At 44.6% G+C, this 17,492-nt stretch overlaps 1 protein-coding gene across 1 annotated transcript; it reads right to left on the bottom strand.

Moving 5' to 3' along the window:
• Window positions 1-15,503: 15,503 nt before the first annotated feature.
• Window positions 15,504-16,939, bottom strand: LOC120667961 (NAC domain-containing protein 89-like). The gene has a single exon (XM_039947934.1). It carries the CDS (start codon window positions 16,881-16,883, stop codon window positions 15,732-15,734), a length of 1,152 nt encoding a protein of 383 aa, XP_039803868.1. The 5' UTR covers window positions 16,884-16,939; the 3' UTR covers window positions 15,504-15,731.
• Between the last annotated feature and the right edge of the window lie 553 nt (window positions 16,940-17,492).

The following is a 17,492-nucleotide window of genomic DNA, read 5'->3' as shown; positions in this document are numbered from 1 at the left end:
TTCGAAGAGTGAGACTAACCGCTATGGCACCGTCCTGTCCCCCCAGGTTGGGATGCTTCCCTCGCAAGAGGTCACCTTGGAGTTGTGTGGCTCACCCACCTACCATCCGGAGTTTGTATAAGGCCCATGGTCCTCCCGCATCGGGCCTCCCCCGCACAACCCTACTTCTGGAGGGTCTGGTGACGCGCATAGCTAGCTCGAATCGGGTCCACCATCACAGTGGATAAGTGGCATGCACGAAAAGTCCTACAAATCATAGTTACCGCATATGTCCATAAGAGCCGGGGCAAGCTCTCCTCACGTAGTCCTCCGCAGTGGTCCGCCAAAGGCACCCATAACAGGTATCGCCTCTCCTTGGGCACAAATAATAGGTAAGCCCCTCCTTCTCTTCCCGCACCCGCCACAGGTGCTCCCCAGAATGTGCCCAATACACTTTCCCGGCCAGTAGCTTGCCCCCGCAAAAAGCCCTATCTCTGGCTCCTCACAAAGTGGGTCTCATGCATGCCAAGACTATCATACCATGGAATCCCATATCCATTCACTCTTATAGTTGCCAAAGCATTTCAAGAATCCATCAAGGAATCATAGGGAGCAAGGAATACGGTAAACACAATAGGCCGTGCAGGCTTATCTCACACACACAAGTAGAGCAGTAGCAATTCTAGCAGCCAATGCCTAATAGGAATTCAAGTCATAGATGGGCGTGAACCTGGTAACTCTTTGTAGTCCTCAGGGATCTCGGGGGCTCCTCGTATTTCGGGACGTCCTCCTAGGTCTTCTGGGCGTCCGGGGCGTCAATCAGCTCCTTCTCACGGGGACCTATTTGTAATTACATATAACTATAGGGACTAAAGTGCATAAATGCACAAAACTGCTCAAATAAGATCCAACTCACAGCAAAACCTACTCTAACGTGTAGAGCATGACTTTAGAAGAATTATGAAACTGGTTTCATAATTTTCGGAGCTCCGATTGATTTATTATGAATTTTCTGGTGTTAAACCATTTTCTAAAATTAATAAATGATTATCAAAAAAGAAAATCAAACAGTCAGCGACACATGGCAGCCTCTGGGCGTGCCATGTGGCATTCTGACGGCAGCACGACGTCAGCATGACATCATCCAGGGGGTCGGCGATGCTGACGTCAGTAGTGGGCCTTGCTGACATCAGCGTTGACCAAGTCAAAATTGACCATTGACTGGTCAACGGGTCGTCGGTGGGGTCCGCGTGTCAGTGGCCCCACATGTCAGCCTCACCCTGACGAGCGGAAAAAGCTTGGTTTGGTTGTTGGGCTCAAAGACGAGCGGGCCGGCTCGTTTGGGCAGACTCGGCTTGGCCCGTGGCTGCTTGGGTCGGCTCGGATTACTGGGCTTAGCCCACGGTTTTGCAGGTCGGCTTGGTTTGCTGGAATGGGCCACGGCCCATCGGTGGTCCATTTCCTTTCCCCCCTCTCACTCTCTTTCTCTCACTGGCGATCGGGTCCCGCGGAAAGATCTCTAACTCTTCTCCAACTCATGTAAAGGTTTAATATTTTTTTGAGATAAATAGGAACACGAAAAACAGCTAGAAATAGAAACTGCGCAGATTGACAGCGTGCTGAGAACACCGACGAGGGTAAACCCTTAACCCTAGTCCAAAAGGTATCTAATACTGCTACTCCTATGAACTAAAAAGCTCTAAAACCAGAGGCAAATCAAGTTCTACAGCAGGAAAATGTCTCACCTAGTGTTTCCCCTTGAAAAGATCAAAGGCAACGGTCACACCCGGTTTAAGAAAGAAACCGAATTTGGCTCAGTAAGCATTTGGCTATAATGTTACGAAAAAATATTTCAACATTCGCAAGCCGATGCAAACGAAAGCCGAGTGTCTAGTTCTGGACGCACCGGTCCGACCGGTCAGCGAGACCGGTCTAACCGCCCAGACCGGTCTGACCGGTCCAGAGACCGGTCTGACCGGTGATGCAGTTGGTGGTTCTGATTCGGCCAGAAAAGATGATTCAATTGTCTCTGCCGAAGCCCAGGATTGGAGGGTTCCTCTTATATCGTATTTGAGAGATCCTGGTCGTGGTGCAGAGAGAAATATTCGGCGTTTGTCTTTCAAGTATGTTTTAATTGATGATGAACTTTATCGTCGAACTGCTGAAGATTTGCTTCTCAAGTGTTTAGACTCGGATCAAGCCTGGGTTGCTATGGGTGAGGTTCATGAAGGTATTTGTGGTACTCATCAATTGGCTCCCAAGATGAAGTGGTTACTTAGAAGAGCCGGTTTCTATTGGCCCACCATGCTATCCGATTGTTTCAAGTACTATAAAGGATGTGAAGAATGTCAGCGGTTTGGTGATTTGCAATTGGTGCCTGCAGTGTTGATGCATCCTATTATTAAACCATGGCCGTTCCGAGGTTGGGGGTTGGATTTCATTGGACAAATTAATCCTCCATCTTCAAAGGGGCATCTTTTCGTGTTGGTTGCTACGGATTATTTCACTAAATGGACCGAAGCGGTTCCTTTGAAGAATATGACACATAAGGAGGTAATTGAGTTTATTACTGAGCATATTATTCATAGATTCGGCATTCCACAAACTTTGACAACGGATCAAGATTCTTCATTTATATCAAAAGAGGTGCGTGCCTTTGCCGAATCTTACAAGATTAAGTTGCTCAATTCATCTCCATACTATGCTCAGGCCAATGGGCAGGCCGAGTCTAGTAATAAGATTTTGATCAAACTTGTCAAAAAGAAGATAGAAGAAAATCCTAAGAGGTGGCATGAAGTGTTATCTGAAGCATTGTGGGCTCATCGTATATCTAGACATGGTGCTACTAAGGTTACTCCTTTTGAGCTTGTGTATGGTCAAGAGGTCGTTTTACCCGTGAGGTAAATCTGGATGCATATAGATTGGCAAAGCAAAATGACCTCTCCGCTGTTGATTACCATGATTTGATGATGGATAATATTGATTAGGTGACCGACAAGCGTTTGAAGGCTTTGAAGGAGATTGAGAAAGACAATCTTCGGGTGGCCAGAGCTTACAACAAAAAGGTAAAACTTAAATCTTTTCAGGTTGGGGATCTAGTTTGGAAGACAATTTTGCATCTTGGGATAAAAAACAACAAGTTTGGCAAATGGTCGCCAAGTTGGGAGGGTCCATACAAGATTATCAAAGTTATCTCCGGTAATTCGTATATGGTGGAGACAGTGCAAGGTGAGCGTCTACCAAGGGCTATCAATGGGAGGTACTTGAAGAAGTTCTATCCTAGCGTATGGCAAAGTGCATGAGGACGAAGATGGCCGGTATTGGATATCGCCCTTAGTTTTATTTTTTAGACTTGTATGCTCTGTGTAAAACATGTACATCAGGATAGTTCTTGCTTTTTGGCTTGTGAAACTCACCAAAAAGCAGGGGGGGCATATGTTGACAGCCAATTCTGGTAGTTCAGAGGCCGACCAGTCTGACTGAGCGGTCTGACCGGTCGATGCACTGTGGCCTGTTCGGCAGGGACCGACCGGTCTGACCGGTCTGACCGGTCCAGGTAGAATCCGAGTACAACTAGGGTTTTTCATAGATTTAGATCTGTAAACAGGATTTCTTGCGGGATAAGTCAACCCCACCCTATAAATATAAAGGGTCACGGCCAATTAGGTATTCCCAATCGAATCAAATCAAAATATCACATTACTTTTTGTCTCTCAAACCCTAGCCTTTTCCAACCCTAGATTGCTTTCTTCCTTTGTCTCTACGGCGTTTGAAGACATTCTGAGTGGCCTGCCGACCTCAGAGCCACCCTAGCCGCGCAAGCTCCGACGGGGTCCCTCCCGAGCTCGCGTTTCTAGGTCTTCGCGGTTCTCTGCTCCACACCGGTCAGACCGGTCCGCCAGGGCATCGCTGGTTCAAATCGTTTTGACGATCTCCTGCGCGTTCTAGCGTATTCGAGTGTGTTGGCGCGATTTTGTGTCAACAGCTTCGTCAGCCAGAGCTGCTAGAAGAAGAGAAGAGGCTCTTAAGAAAAAGGGAGTCAAGTCGCAAGTTTGGCGCGTCAAGCCAAGGGCTAATGATTGGCGAAATCCTGGGTCATCAGCTGCACCTGTTAACATGGTCGTCATGCTGCCACCGATCCAAGCAGTTGGTTTTTCATAGGGTACCTGATGGATCAGTTCCTCGATGATGATGGTAAGCTGGGACATGAGTTCACGTCGGCCAATGCATTGGAGGAGGTAGACATTGGAGATGGTGACAGTCTAAGGCCGACGTTCATAAACGCCAAATTAGATCATGAGTACAAACATGAGTTGGTAAAATTGTTGAAAGAATATAAGGATTGTTTTTCTTAGGAATATTATGAGATGCCTGGATTGGACCGATCTATTGTTGATCATCAGTTACCTATTAAACCTGGATATCAGCCATTTCAGCAGAGTGCAAGATGGTGCAATCCTAAAGTCTTGCCAGATATAAAGGCCGAAATCACGAGGTTAATAGAGGCAAAGTTCATCTGGCATTGTAGATATGCTGAATGGATATTTAATGTGGTCCATGTGTACAAAAAGAACGGGAAGTTGCATGTGTGCATTGATTTTACGGATCTCAACTAAAGCTATGCCGATGGATGGTTACCCGATGCCTGTTGCCGATTTGCTGGTAGACACTGCTGCAGGGCACAAAGTTATTAGTTCTATCGACGGTAATGCTGGATACAACCAAATATTTATGGCAGAAGAAGACATTCATAAGAATGCATTCAAGTGTCCAGGGCACGTTGGTTTGTTCAAGTGGATTGTCATGACCTTTGAATTGAAGAATGCTGGAACCACATATCAGAGGGACCTGAATTATATTTTCCATGAGCTCATCAGCAAGATTGTCGAAATTTATATTGATGACGTAGTGGTAAAATCCAAGGGGTATCATGAACATCTAGCCGATTTGCGCAAGGCTTTGGAATGCACTAGAAGGCATGGGTTAAAAATGAATCCCAACAAATGCGCGTTTGGTGTACCAGCTGGTCAGTTTCTGGGATTTATGGTTCATGAATGTGGAATCGAAATTAGCCAGAAGACCATTACAACAATTAGTAAAGCGGTGGCTCCAGAAATGAAAGTTAAACATCAATCGTTGATCGCCAAAATTAATTTTATCCAGAGATTTATCTCTAATTTATTCAGAAAAATACAGCCATTCAGTTCATTATTGAATTTAAAGGCCGGTCAGGAATTTGTGTGGGAAGAAGCACAACAAAAGGCGTTGGTAGAAATCAAGCAATATTTGGCATCACCTCCTATGTTAGTTCCGCCTCAAAAGCACAAGCCGTTTAAATTATATTTATTGGCTGATGGACGTGCTATCGGATCGGCCCTTATTCAAGAATTTAAAGGAAAAAAATCTGTGATATACTTTGTCAGTGGAAGGTTTCTGGATGCTGAAACAAGTCATTCCCCTTATGAAAGATTATGTCTTTGCTTATATTTTTCTTGTACTAAGCTCAGACATTATTTATTATCAGCTGAGTGTGTTGTGGTGAGCAAAGGTGATGTGATTAAGTACATGCTCTCGCTGCTGATTTTAAATGGGAGAATTGGAAATTGGATTTTGGTCTTATCTGAGTTTGATCTGAAATATGAATCGGCTAAAGTGGTTAAGGGACAAATTATGGCTGATTTCGTTGTTCAACATTGTGGGCCAGGGAATGGTTGATCTTGTTTCATGGACGTTCTTTGATGGTTCATCATGTGGAGTTGGATCTGGTATTGTATAGTACTGGTGTCGCCTTGGGGGCAACTTTTGAATTGTCTTTTTCGATAGAGGCAACTGCTACTAACAATAAGACTGAATACCAAGCCATACTGAAAGGGATTCAGCTATTACGAGAGATTGGAACTGGTGTAGTAGATATATTTGGGGATTCCTTGTTAGTGATTAATCAATTGATCAGCATATGTGAATGCAAGGATGATATTCTACGGGTTTATCATGAGGAGCGTTGTCGATTGTTGAGGGAGTTCAAGAAAGTAACTATAGAGCATGTTCCCAAATTTTATAATGGTGATGCAAATCGGTTGGCACAATATGCTTCCGGTTATCGGCCGATGGAAGGAGTGATGGCTTTGGAGTTGTCTACCGATGATTGGAGGAAGGAAATTATTGATGATTTGGAAGATCCTTCTAAAAAAGTGAGCCGAAGAATCAGGTTTCAAGCAACTAAATATGTCTTGCTTGAAGGAGAGCTATATTATCGAACGGTTGATGGGGTTTTGCTCAGGCCTTGATAAAGAAGAAGCTAAAGTTCTGATGGGAGCGATACAAGAAGGTGTTTGTGGATCCCATCAATCGGCTTACAAGATGAAGTGGGTAATCAAGAGGAATGGGTATTTTTGGCCAACAATGCTGAAAGATTGTTTTACATATTACAAGGGTTGCCAAGAATGCTAGAAATTTGATAACATGCAAAGTGCTCTGGCATCGGCTATGAATCCCATAATTAAGCCGTGGCAATTCAGAGGATGGGAAATTGATTTAATTTGTTAAGGAGCACATTACTTATCAGTTTGGTATTCCATAAACAATCAAAACCGATCAAGATAGTATGTTCATTTCTGAAGAATTTGAGGAATTTTCCACAAGCATGGGGATCAAACTGTTAAATTCTTCTCCGTATTATGTCCAAGCGAATGGCCAAGCAGAAGCGTCCAATAAAGGTATTATCAAATTGATTAAGAGAAAGATTGATGAACAACCTAGGCGGTGGCATACTACACTTAATGAAGCTTTGTGGGCATACAGGATGGCTTGTCACGGGGCCACTAAGGTATCCCCGTATTAGTTGGTATATGGACATGAAGCCGTTCTTCCCTGGGAATTGAGGCTTGGTTCTAGGCGTGTAACATTCTAGGATTAGTTAACGGCTGATGATTATGCGGCGCTGATGAAAGATGGGTTGGAAGATTTGGCTAGTCATCGGATAAATGCTTTCATAAATGTTGAAGCAAACAAGGCTAGAGTGAGCCGATGGTATGATAAGAAAGTTAAAGTCAAAACTTTTGACCAAGGGGATTTAGTGTAGAAATTGATTCTGTCAATAGGAACCAAGGATTCTAAGTTCGGCAATTGGTCTCCAACATGGGAAGGGCCATTTAAAATTAGTCGCTGTGTTTCTGGTAATGCCTACTGTGACACCTCTGGTGTATGTGTACTAAAATCCAGAGGACTTCACTCAAATCAAATATTAGGAAGGGTTTGGAAATTTACTTCAACAAGAAAAGGTCAAATAAAAGTCAAAGCACACAATTGGAAATATAATGAGGGAATAAAAGGGTTAAAAACCTACTTAAAATCCTATTAAAAAATGTGCACCAAAATAAGTTTGGATATTTAATGGTACCCTAAATGACATGTGCTGAATTCAACTTTCAGCCAAATCCTATCAAAAACCAAATAAAAATCAAAGCCCTTTTATGCAAGTTTGAAATTTTAAAATAGTTCAAAATGTGGACTTCAAATGAAAATTTTCCTAACACAAAAGTTGTAGATCTTGAAATGTTACACAAGATTGGTATTCAACACTTTTTCATTTGAGCCCCGGAAATTAGAAAAAAATTTAGACTACCGAGAGGTCCCTAAGATTTCAGAAATTACAACTAGGTCCCTGCCTCCATCTCCCTCTCTGTTTCCGCCGCCACTCGCAGTACGCCGCCGGTGGACCTCGTCCACGGCACGCCTGTGACCATTTGGGCCTAGGAAGGCCTCAGGGTACACCTGGATGTCCGCTTGGCCTCTCCTCCACTCGCCACGCGCCCTTGGCCCCATGGCAAAGCGCCACGCCGCCCGCCATGCATCGCGCCACCTCCTCCGGTCGCCACCTCGCCGCCGAGCACGCCTAGGCCGGTTTGACCTTCCCAGGAGCCTCACTCCTTCACCCTTAAGCGTCCTCGCCTATAAATCGAACCCCCCAGGCCGAGCCGCGCGCGTTCTCCCCCTCCTTCCCTTTCCGCCTCCGCCATTAGCTCCGGCGAGCTAGAGCTCACCGTGGAGCCGCCTCCACCGACCCGCATTGGCCCCTCTGACCACACCAGCAGCCTTACCAGACCCCATTGAAGCTCACACGTGCGCCGAATCCCACAAGAAACCACTCAATCGTCGCCGCTCAATCGCGCCGCTGCCGGCGAGCTCAAGGCTCACCGTGGATCGGCCGATTCCGGCGAAGACCGAGCACGACATCTACCCCAGGAGCTTCCTCACACTCTTGCGGTGCTCGTGCACTCGACGTTTGACCACCACGAGCTCTTCTTCCTCCACATCGCCAGTCACCCGAGCTCCGCCGCCGCCTTCGACGCAGGCAACCTCGATTCCGGCCACCACTGACCCGAACACCGGCATTGGTAGGTAGCTCACGAACTCCTCTACCCAACATGCATCCCCAATACAGCCCCGGTAAGCCCTGCGCAGCAGAACACCACCGGCAAGATGCAACAATGGAGAAGGACGACGAAGGACCCGGTTGCAATTTTTCTTTTTCGGTTAAGGGTCTGGGTGCAAGTTTTTCAGAGTTTGGCAGTGAAATTAAAAAATGCATTAAAAATCACAAAAAAATCGTAAAAATGCAAACTCAACTGATCTGGAATCCTTATAACCAAATATACAAATTTTGTTACAACCAAATCTGCATAAACCCTTCCCATTTTAATCTATGAAAAAGAATAGGAAAACCACCTAATGTTTGTTTTGGAAGTTCTGCTCACTGAATGACCTCAATATTTGGATATGTTGATTCTGGTAGAATGTTAGGCTTATGGTAAAAATATGACACCCAGATAAATATGTTAACTTGTTTGAACAATCAAGATTCTCAAATCTGTTAAAACACTTCATGATTTAATACTGGAAAACATAAACCTAATCTAGCTCTGAAATTTTTCCTAGATGCATATGTAACTGAAATCTTGCTGATATTTAAGTTTCAGACATTCTAGAGTTATTTAGCTATATACCATGTTTAATGCTTGTTTAACCATCTTAATTCATCATATATAGTTAATTTGCCTTGAAAATCTAAATTTATTTCTGGAGTCTTATTTTAGCTCTGTGATCATGTCTGCAAAGTTTGAGCCACAGTTACTGAGTTTTGTTTCAGTTAAAAATCATGCTTAGAATATCATGGCTAGGTTTGATATTTTTGTTCTGAGTATAATAGACCAATTCTAATCATGAATTTTGGACATGTTCTTAGTCAGAGTAGATTTTTACTAGAATAAAAAGTTCACATGCAGTACTGACTATTTTGAACCTTGAATTAATATGCTAGCTCATGTAGAGTTAAATGCATAATAAATTTTTCTAATAGAAATAATGCTTGATAATTTTTCGGGAACATGTGTAGGACATATCTAGGTTCTGGTAAAATTTTAGATGCATAACCCTGGTATAACTCTCTGTGGAATTAATCTTGGTCAAAAGCTTGATGATTTTGTTAACTTTATAACCCCTGATGCTTAAGGAAATAAAATCTGCAAATTATACAGTACTGAGTAGATGACATTTATATGCTCCTGTAAATTTTATAGAACCATAACCCATGTCAATCCTTCTGTGCAAATTTGTGAAGTAATTAGAGTAATCTGTTTGCATAAATTTTTATGATTAAATGCTCTATGGTTAGATGCTGAAATTTGCACAGTAGATGCTAGATTATCTGAACTGTTCTACATAAAATTTTCATCACTAGATCATGGGTAGATTTCTTGTTAGGAAATTGTGAAAACATGCTATGTTTTAATGTTGAAAATGAAAACCAACCCACACACTCACTCATGAAGAAACATAGTGATAAATACTACTCCATAAATGACTGCCCAGCAAATGATTTCACAAAGATCATCTTTAAGTTATTTGTTGGACTACAACTTTATCGTGAAGAAAAGAAATCATTTATCATGTTGTAACTCATAATCTTGCATTGCATATAGAAGCAGTTAATCTTGCTGACGGAGAGTAGGAGCTGGTTCCCGCGGACTCTTGTGTTGCTCAGGAGGTTAACTTGAATTGCACTAACATAGCTCAAGACCTGGGCCAAGCCCCAGAGGTTTCTCTGCCTGACAGTGCCAAGAAGGCAAGCCCCGGTGCATAATCCCATTATTTTCAGAGTTATTATTCATCTAACTATTCATATGAGTTGTAATAATTTTATTTCTACATTTATGTTTCTAGGAGTTGATCGAAAACCTTAGATGCATGATCTCTAGGTACCTATGTTTGATATCCGGATCTTTTTATCGACTAATTGCCCCACTAACTAGGTACGGTAGAAGTCAAGTGGTTTGCTGCCTCTCGCAAGCATATAGGATTTGACTGACTTTAAATTCCTACTGAAATATAAGGACAACAGACGGGGTTGTGTAGTTGTGATACCCCGCTGGTGTAGTAAAAAATGGTTAAGGTCGTGGAGTGTGGCTCATCTCGTTAAGCGTTTGAAAGTACTAGCCACATACCGAGAAATATGGTAATCGGTAAGCTTAAGTACCTGATTGGACCATCAAGTGGAACGATCTCGCACCCCCTTGGTAGAAGTAGCTTTATTTTTGTCCGGATGTACGGGTGCAGGGTGGTCGGACTCTGTAGTCGGAGGGGGGGTGTCCTGAATCCACGACCTGGAAAGAAAAGGGAAAAGTAGCGTGGGCGGGAGCGAAGTCAATCCCCATGCATGTGGTCTAGTTTCCCCATGGCCAGGTTGAAATTCGATTCAGAATCGTCCACCTCTCACGGCATGAGATTGCTTAATGTTTTCGGCCACATAGAGTAACAAGTGGAACAAATGTTGATAATACTGCTATATATTTAAATGGTTGCTCTACCATGTTTGAGTAGAGATAGTTGCAAACTTAGAATGGTAATCCAGCTAGAAATTGGCTAAATAAAATCTGAAAATAAGGATCAACTCTTAGTGGTATTTTTGGGCAAAACAAACCCCACAAACCAAAAAGCCTTGCATGTCTAGTTATCGGACTATGTTATATCCGGGGATGGGTAAGTCTTGCTAAGTATTAGTATACTCAGCCCTGCTTGTGGCACTGTTTTTAGGTACTAACTTTGAAGATTTGATTGCGAGTCTTGCTTGGCCTTGTACTTTGCCTCCGGGCTAGTCTGTTGAGTGGGATGGTCCTTCAGCAGGTGCTGACCACCCTCCCGCTGAGTGACGCTTTCGTACGGGCTTTATCGATGCGTCACATCCTTTCACTAGTTGTCTTTTACTGCTTCCGCTGAACAATGAGACTTGAATAATTTGAGTAGTTGGACTCTGTAGTACTTTACTACTCTGAACTTGGTTTGTAATAAATTTATCTTCTGCTGCAATCACTCTGAGATGTATGAGATATTTTGTGTTGTAATCTCTGGGCTCACCTTCATGTGAGTGTTGTCTGCGCGATCCTGGAATAGCATGGCTTTTATCGAGGCTTCACTCGAGGAACTACCGGTGCGTGCCGGTTTGGGTCCGAGTTGCTTAGCAACGAAGATCAGTGCACCCGGGCCTAGTCTTTTGGGTGGTTCCGCCACAGCTACATTTTGGAGACATTTGAAGGAGAAGAATTTTCCAAAGCACTTAATGGAAAATATTTAAAAAAGTACTACCCTAGTGTGTGGGTAGATGCATAGTCGATAGCGTAAGTAATCGGTTGGGTTCAAAATATAGCCGATACAAAAAGTATCGTCTTCAGTATAAAAGTAGGAGAGATTCGATTTTAATGTGGATGCATTCGGTTGCTTTCATGGTCAATATGATACGTATCGCCCTTAGTGCAAAAAACACACAACATAAATGGGTCCTGTTCGAAGTCATATGGTATTCTTTGGTAGTATGCTGTTTGACTTGGATTGTGGAGGCGCATGAATTCAATTGGTGTATTAATTTTGATTATGCAAAATGAACTCAGATGCATAAAAGACAGGGTCAAGAGAAGGAGGGGGCCCATTCATTTATTGATGATTACAAGGAGCCGATTAGGCTGTTACATTGCTAAACATCCTAATCTGACTCCTCGCCGAAGATGCTGCCGACCACCGCATCCAAGCTGATGTCGTCAACGATGGCATTGGCAACGACACTAAGGTCGTCGACGAGCTCGTCGAACTCCTCCCGTGCATCGCCCATGGGGAAGACCGGGTGGAAGGTCTGGTAATCATCCCCGGACATGGTCGACACTATGGCGATGGCGACGGCGGCGCCTTGGTGGGCCCCATAGCCGGCAAACTCCCGGACACGGCTAGGGATGTTCCGCAAGCGGGCGGCGACGGTGCCTCCTCGAACATTCACTGAGTCTGTTGCAGTCTGGGCTGCATCGAGGAGGGCATGGACCTGCGATTCCAGGTCTGAAAAGAAGGTTAGGAGCGAGAAGCTGGAGCAACAGTAGGAAGGGCTAGTGCAAGAAGGCTTACTGGCGACCTTGGCGTCAGCGTGGTGAGCTGGCCACGGATGATAGCATGGTTAGTCCGCGCCGCGTCAAGTTGGCGGCGGGTCTCATCCCTCTCGCGGAGCAGGTCGCGGATGAGTCTCTGGGTACCCTCATCAAGGGTGTGGAAGTTCTCCGGCAGGTTGAGCGAGTCGTCATCCCTGCAAGAATCAAGAACTGGTTAAAATCCGATCAGAGCTGCAGCATTGGTCGTGGGGAGGAGGAACATGTTACCCGTGGCGGGGGCGAAGGGATGGAGGCTCATCAGAGGGACCCTCGCTGGCACGCTTGCTGCACGCCATTGCTGGAGGTGGAGAAGGACTGGGGTTTTTTGGCTAAGGAAGAAGAAAGAAGCAGAAGAGCTATGGCCGATGGAAGCTTAGTGAATTTGCCGTGCCGATGGGTGCTATTTATAGATCCAGAGTCAGGAAGATGAATCGGTCGTGGGGATGCTGAGCGTCTTTTGCCTCAGAATTTAATTGGAGGAGCGTATGGGTGAAAAGACGGAAGTTGGATCGGCGTATTCTGATTGTGTGGATGGGGAGGCGAAAGGCGAAGGGAAAAGAAGAGTTTTTGGCCCGCCGCCCGCACGCGATACGAGGAGTGGCAACGTTGAAGCGTCCATTCAGAAAACTCATCATGACAAACTTAATTTCAAAGTAAAAGGACAATTTACTCCGAAATTGGGGGGCATGTGTTGACACCATATTTTGACACATGTCAGGATTGAGTATTGAAGAGGAGAAAAGATTGCTATTTGGAAGAGGACGTTGGATTTAGCAAGCTAACGGTGCGTCGCCGATTAGAGATCCTGTTGATCGGCGGGGAGATTAAGTTGACCAGATTTCGTTGGACTCCGGTTTGGCAGGCGGTATTTTGTTTAGGAATAGTTTTTTCTTTTGTGTCAAGATTGTGTTTGCCATAATCGGCTAGGACTCGGTTAGTGTTGGGTATAAATATGTACCCCGGTCATTGTAGAAGATTGATACACATCCAACAAACAAACCTTTACAATTTTCTGCAATTTACTTTCTTGTCGGCGACTTCGTTATTTTCTTTTTCGGAGAGTTCTTTCGAGCCGATCAAGGACGTCTCACATTCGAGCGACTTGGATCTGAGCTTTAGCTTCCGGGCGTATCACTGTTGCTTTGTTTAGATCTATTCAAAAGTTATCGAATTCATCTAGGCTTTGATCTCTGGCGGATCACTGTTTTCTCGTAAAGATTTATCACAATTTACCTGGCTCATAATCTGTTTAATCGGCTGTTAGTTCTTTTGCTGTCATGTTAAAAACCTTGCAGAGCTTTGCTCAAACCCACACATTCGTAGTTTTGTGCATTGTTTCTTGGCACGTGTCGGTTTAGATCTAGCCGTTTGTTGCTACCTCTATCGGCAGCTTCTTGCTGATTCCCCACAGATTGCTTTAATACCCGTTTACCCTGTTCGATATGTTGTCATTTTCTGCATCGGCAGTGCCTTGCCAATACGCTACGTGAGAGTCATTCAGAAATCCAGCCGATACGCTCTCGAATATGACGGTTTGTTGATTCCTTGTTAATTTACAGGTCAAATTAATTAGCACGCCTCAGTTTGAAGCATTTGCAGTCTGAGCTTGGCGAACGGTGCTCTCTGGCTTGGTGTGTAGATCTTTCGCGTCAACAGCAGTTGTCCTTGATGAACCTTTAAGCATCAGTTTGGCTGACTGCATATAGGCCCTGCTTGGAACAAAACTTTTTTCAGAAGTCCCTATCATATCAAAAGGAATCTTACTATTTTATAGTATTAAATAAAATCTATTTATAAATGTTTTTTGACAGCTGAGTGTTTTTTTCGAGACGAATCTAATGAGCCTAATTAATTCATAATTTGCTACAGTGATGCTACAGTAACCATCCGCTAATTATAGCTTAATATACCTCATTAGATTCGTCTCGCAGTTTAGCCCCAGGGTTCTGCAGTTAGTTTTATAATTAACATTTATTTAATACTTCTAAATACTAAAAAGTTCTAGAGAATTTTTTTAAGTCCCTGGACCCCAACAACCCCATAGTTTATCCAAGAAGACACGCTAGTGGAAGGTACTCCTACAAGAATGCACATGTGCAAGAACCCAAAATTTTCAAAGAAAGCTAAAGCCAGGTTTGGTTTTATCACTTTCAGTCAAGTCCGTCACATTGCATGTTTAAACACTAATTAGGAGTACAAAATATTGATTTATTACCTAAATAATTTCATAAGATGTAATTTAATTACCAGATGAATCTATTAAGTCTAATTAGTCCATAATTTGACCACTAATTGCTATAGTAATCATATGCTAATTGTGCATTAATTATACTTCATAGATTCATCTAGAGCCTAATTGCAACTTATTCAATTAGTTTTATATTAATTTAACATCCGAACATTCAATTTGACAGCTACTTAAAAAACCAAACAAGGGCTAAAGGTTATCGCATCCATTCATTCTCAAGGCATCAGTTTGCCCTTTTTCCATTACCAGGGCTGATCTGACACCTACAGACTAACGCCTTGTTTAGTTGCGAAATTCAAAATTCTAAATCTATCACATTAAAAGAGAAGCTTACATATATGGAGTATTAAATCTAGATAAAATAAAAAAATAAATTGCATAGTTTGCTTGTAAAATGTGAGACGAATCCAATGAGCCTAATTAGGCTATGATTAGACACTAAATTACTACAGTACACATGATCTAATGATGGATTAATTAGACTTATTAGATTTATCTCGTAGTTTACAGACGAGTTTTGTAATTAGTTTTATAATTAGTCTATATTTAATACTTCAAATGTGTAAAGATTTTATTTTTATAATTTTACACGGGCAACTAAACGAGGTACTTTTTGTGGTCTGCAGTAAAGGTTGCAAGATTCATATGTGGACTATATGCAATTAGGTGTTGATTGATTAAACCATTACACTATACACAAAACGTTTATTGTAAGCTCCAAGAAACAGCAGAAACACTTGCAAACAGGAAATTTATCGAATTGAACATTTATTGTAAGAGAATTGAACGTTTACTCATTTAGAAAGGTTCAATTCATAGATATATAGGGCGACAAAATGAGTGCTACTCTACATCAGTGGATTACAGTTACTGCAGAAAAACTGCAGGAAAAAAAAAACGTGGAACAAGCAGACCAAGTTGCTGCAGACTGCATTGCTACTGCTAACATCCCAAGAAACCTACTCCTAGCTGAAAAAATCGCTGCTGCCGGTTCCAGGTACAGCTCCTCCATCCTTGTACTGCAAAAATCTCCCAACCTCCTAGCAAGTGATGCAGTAGGCTCCCCAGAGATCGCCGCCGAGCGCTCCGGCGGCCATGTCTGGCACCGTGCAGTTGCTCTCAACATCAGACATGAATGAACTCCAGAACTCCTGCTGGTCTTGGTCGTCTGCTGCCATGTCGCCCATGCCTGGGACCACGCTGTTGCTGTCGACCCCGTTGGAGCTCCAGAACTCCTGCTCAGCACAGTTAGTGCTTTGAACATCGACCACTATCGAGCTCCAGAACTCCAGTTCCCCTGCAGAAAGCTGCTCCGCCATGCCAGATTGTTGGACCATCAGCTGTGGCATCTGCTGCTCCTCCTCCGCTGTACTCGGCACCTGCTCCTCCTCTGTACTCGGCACCTGCTGCTCCAACTCTTGGTACTGCTCTGCATTGGCTGACGCTGCGGACGGGAAGTCCAGAAAATCGCTGCTTCCGAGAAGAGGACTCTGAGGGAACATGTCGTCGTCGGTCAGGACAAGCTGCGAGCGTTCTTGATCTGCAGAAGCGTGCACCACCACCACCTCGCCGGAGTCAGGACCGAGCATCTGCATCTCCCCAGAAGAACGGCCACCGGCGGCCGCGGCCTCGACGCGCGCGCGCCGGGACGCGTGTTCACCGGCGCAGTCTTCTTGGCCATCCGGCACGCGCTTCCGCTTCCTGCCGTGGCCGGTGAAGGCGATGTGGCAGATCTTGACGGGCGACGGGCATGGCGGCGCGGCGATGGTGTACTCGTGCATCACCCACCCCACGCTGCCGCCGCTCTTGCCTTTGCCCATGTGCAGGCTGAGGTTGCTCCTGCGGCAGAGGATCCTCTCGCCGCCGACGCGCAGGTCCTTGTCGGCGCTGCTCTGCATCTTCCACGCCCCGACGCCGCCGTCGCAGGCGCGGTCCTGGCGGGCGCCGGGCTTCCTGGCCTCGCCGGTGCGCGCGAGGAAGTAGGCCTCGTCCTCGCTCCCCAGGCCGTGGCGCGCGAAGAGGTCCCAGGGCAGCGAACTCCCCGCCGCGTCGTCCTCGATGATGACGCCGGGGAATGGATCCTGGCCGCGGGCGCGCGGGAGGAGGTAGAACTCGATGAGCTCACGCTGCGTCGGCCGGAACCTGAAGGTGGGCGGAACGACCTCATCCGGGATCTCGGCCGCCGCCGCCATCGCTGAAGAGGAAGGGAGGACGGCCGGACGGGGAGGAGAGCGCGTGTCGGGGAAAGAGGGGTGGGGTGGTGGGGGATTTATTGGGACGGAAGGGCGCGAGCGGAGCTGACAGCTAACCATCGGGTTCGGTCGGATTCAGTTCTCGATCGGACAGTCGGATTGATAAAGTATGATTTTTTAAGGCAACCGAGAGATAAATAAATGTATAAATAAATAGAGCTAGGGTTTTTTTTGACAAAATTGCATGCTAATCTCCTTGGCTTTGGTGCTTGTTTTCTAAAAGGAAAATCAATTGCAGTGAGCCGGGAGAGTAAAAAAGATATGCTAATCTCCTTGGTTTCGAGCGAGTACTGAAAATTAAACAATTGATTAACTGAATAATGCACTAATGAGAGATATATGCATTTTTTTTCTACCTCTATAATCTGTCTGCAAAACCCATGGTGCTCTACATTTCAGGACGAGAGAGTAGATAAGAATGTTCTCCGCTCTTAGGTAGAGAAATAGGCGTTTTGTCCTCAACTTTTATCCGACGATTAAATTCATCCCTCAAATTTCAGATAGACCAATATAGCCCCTCATTTTCCATTTTGAGTCAAACTTATCCTT

Source organism: Panicum virgatum, chromosome 2K (genome assembly GCF_016808335.1).
Source record: "Panicum virgatum strain AP13 chromosome 2K, P.virgatum_v5, whole genome shotgun sequence".
Lineage (NCBI taxonomy): Eukaryota > Viridiplantae > Streptophyta > Magnoliopsida > Poales > Poaceae > Panicum > Panicum virgatum.
The sequence above is the reverse complement of the archived record's forward strand: the minus strand, read 5'-3'. Positions and strand labels throughout refer to the sequence as shown.

What these genes read in the sequence shown, in the direction of transcription:
- LOC120667961 (XM_039947934.1), bottom strand. Translation starts at nt 16,883, where the DNA reads ATGGCGGCGGCGGCCGAGATCCCGGATGAGGTCGTTCCGCCCACCTTC.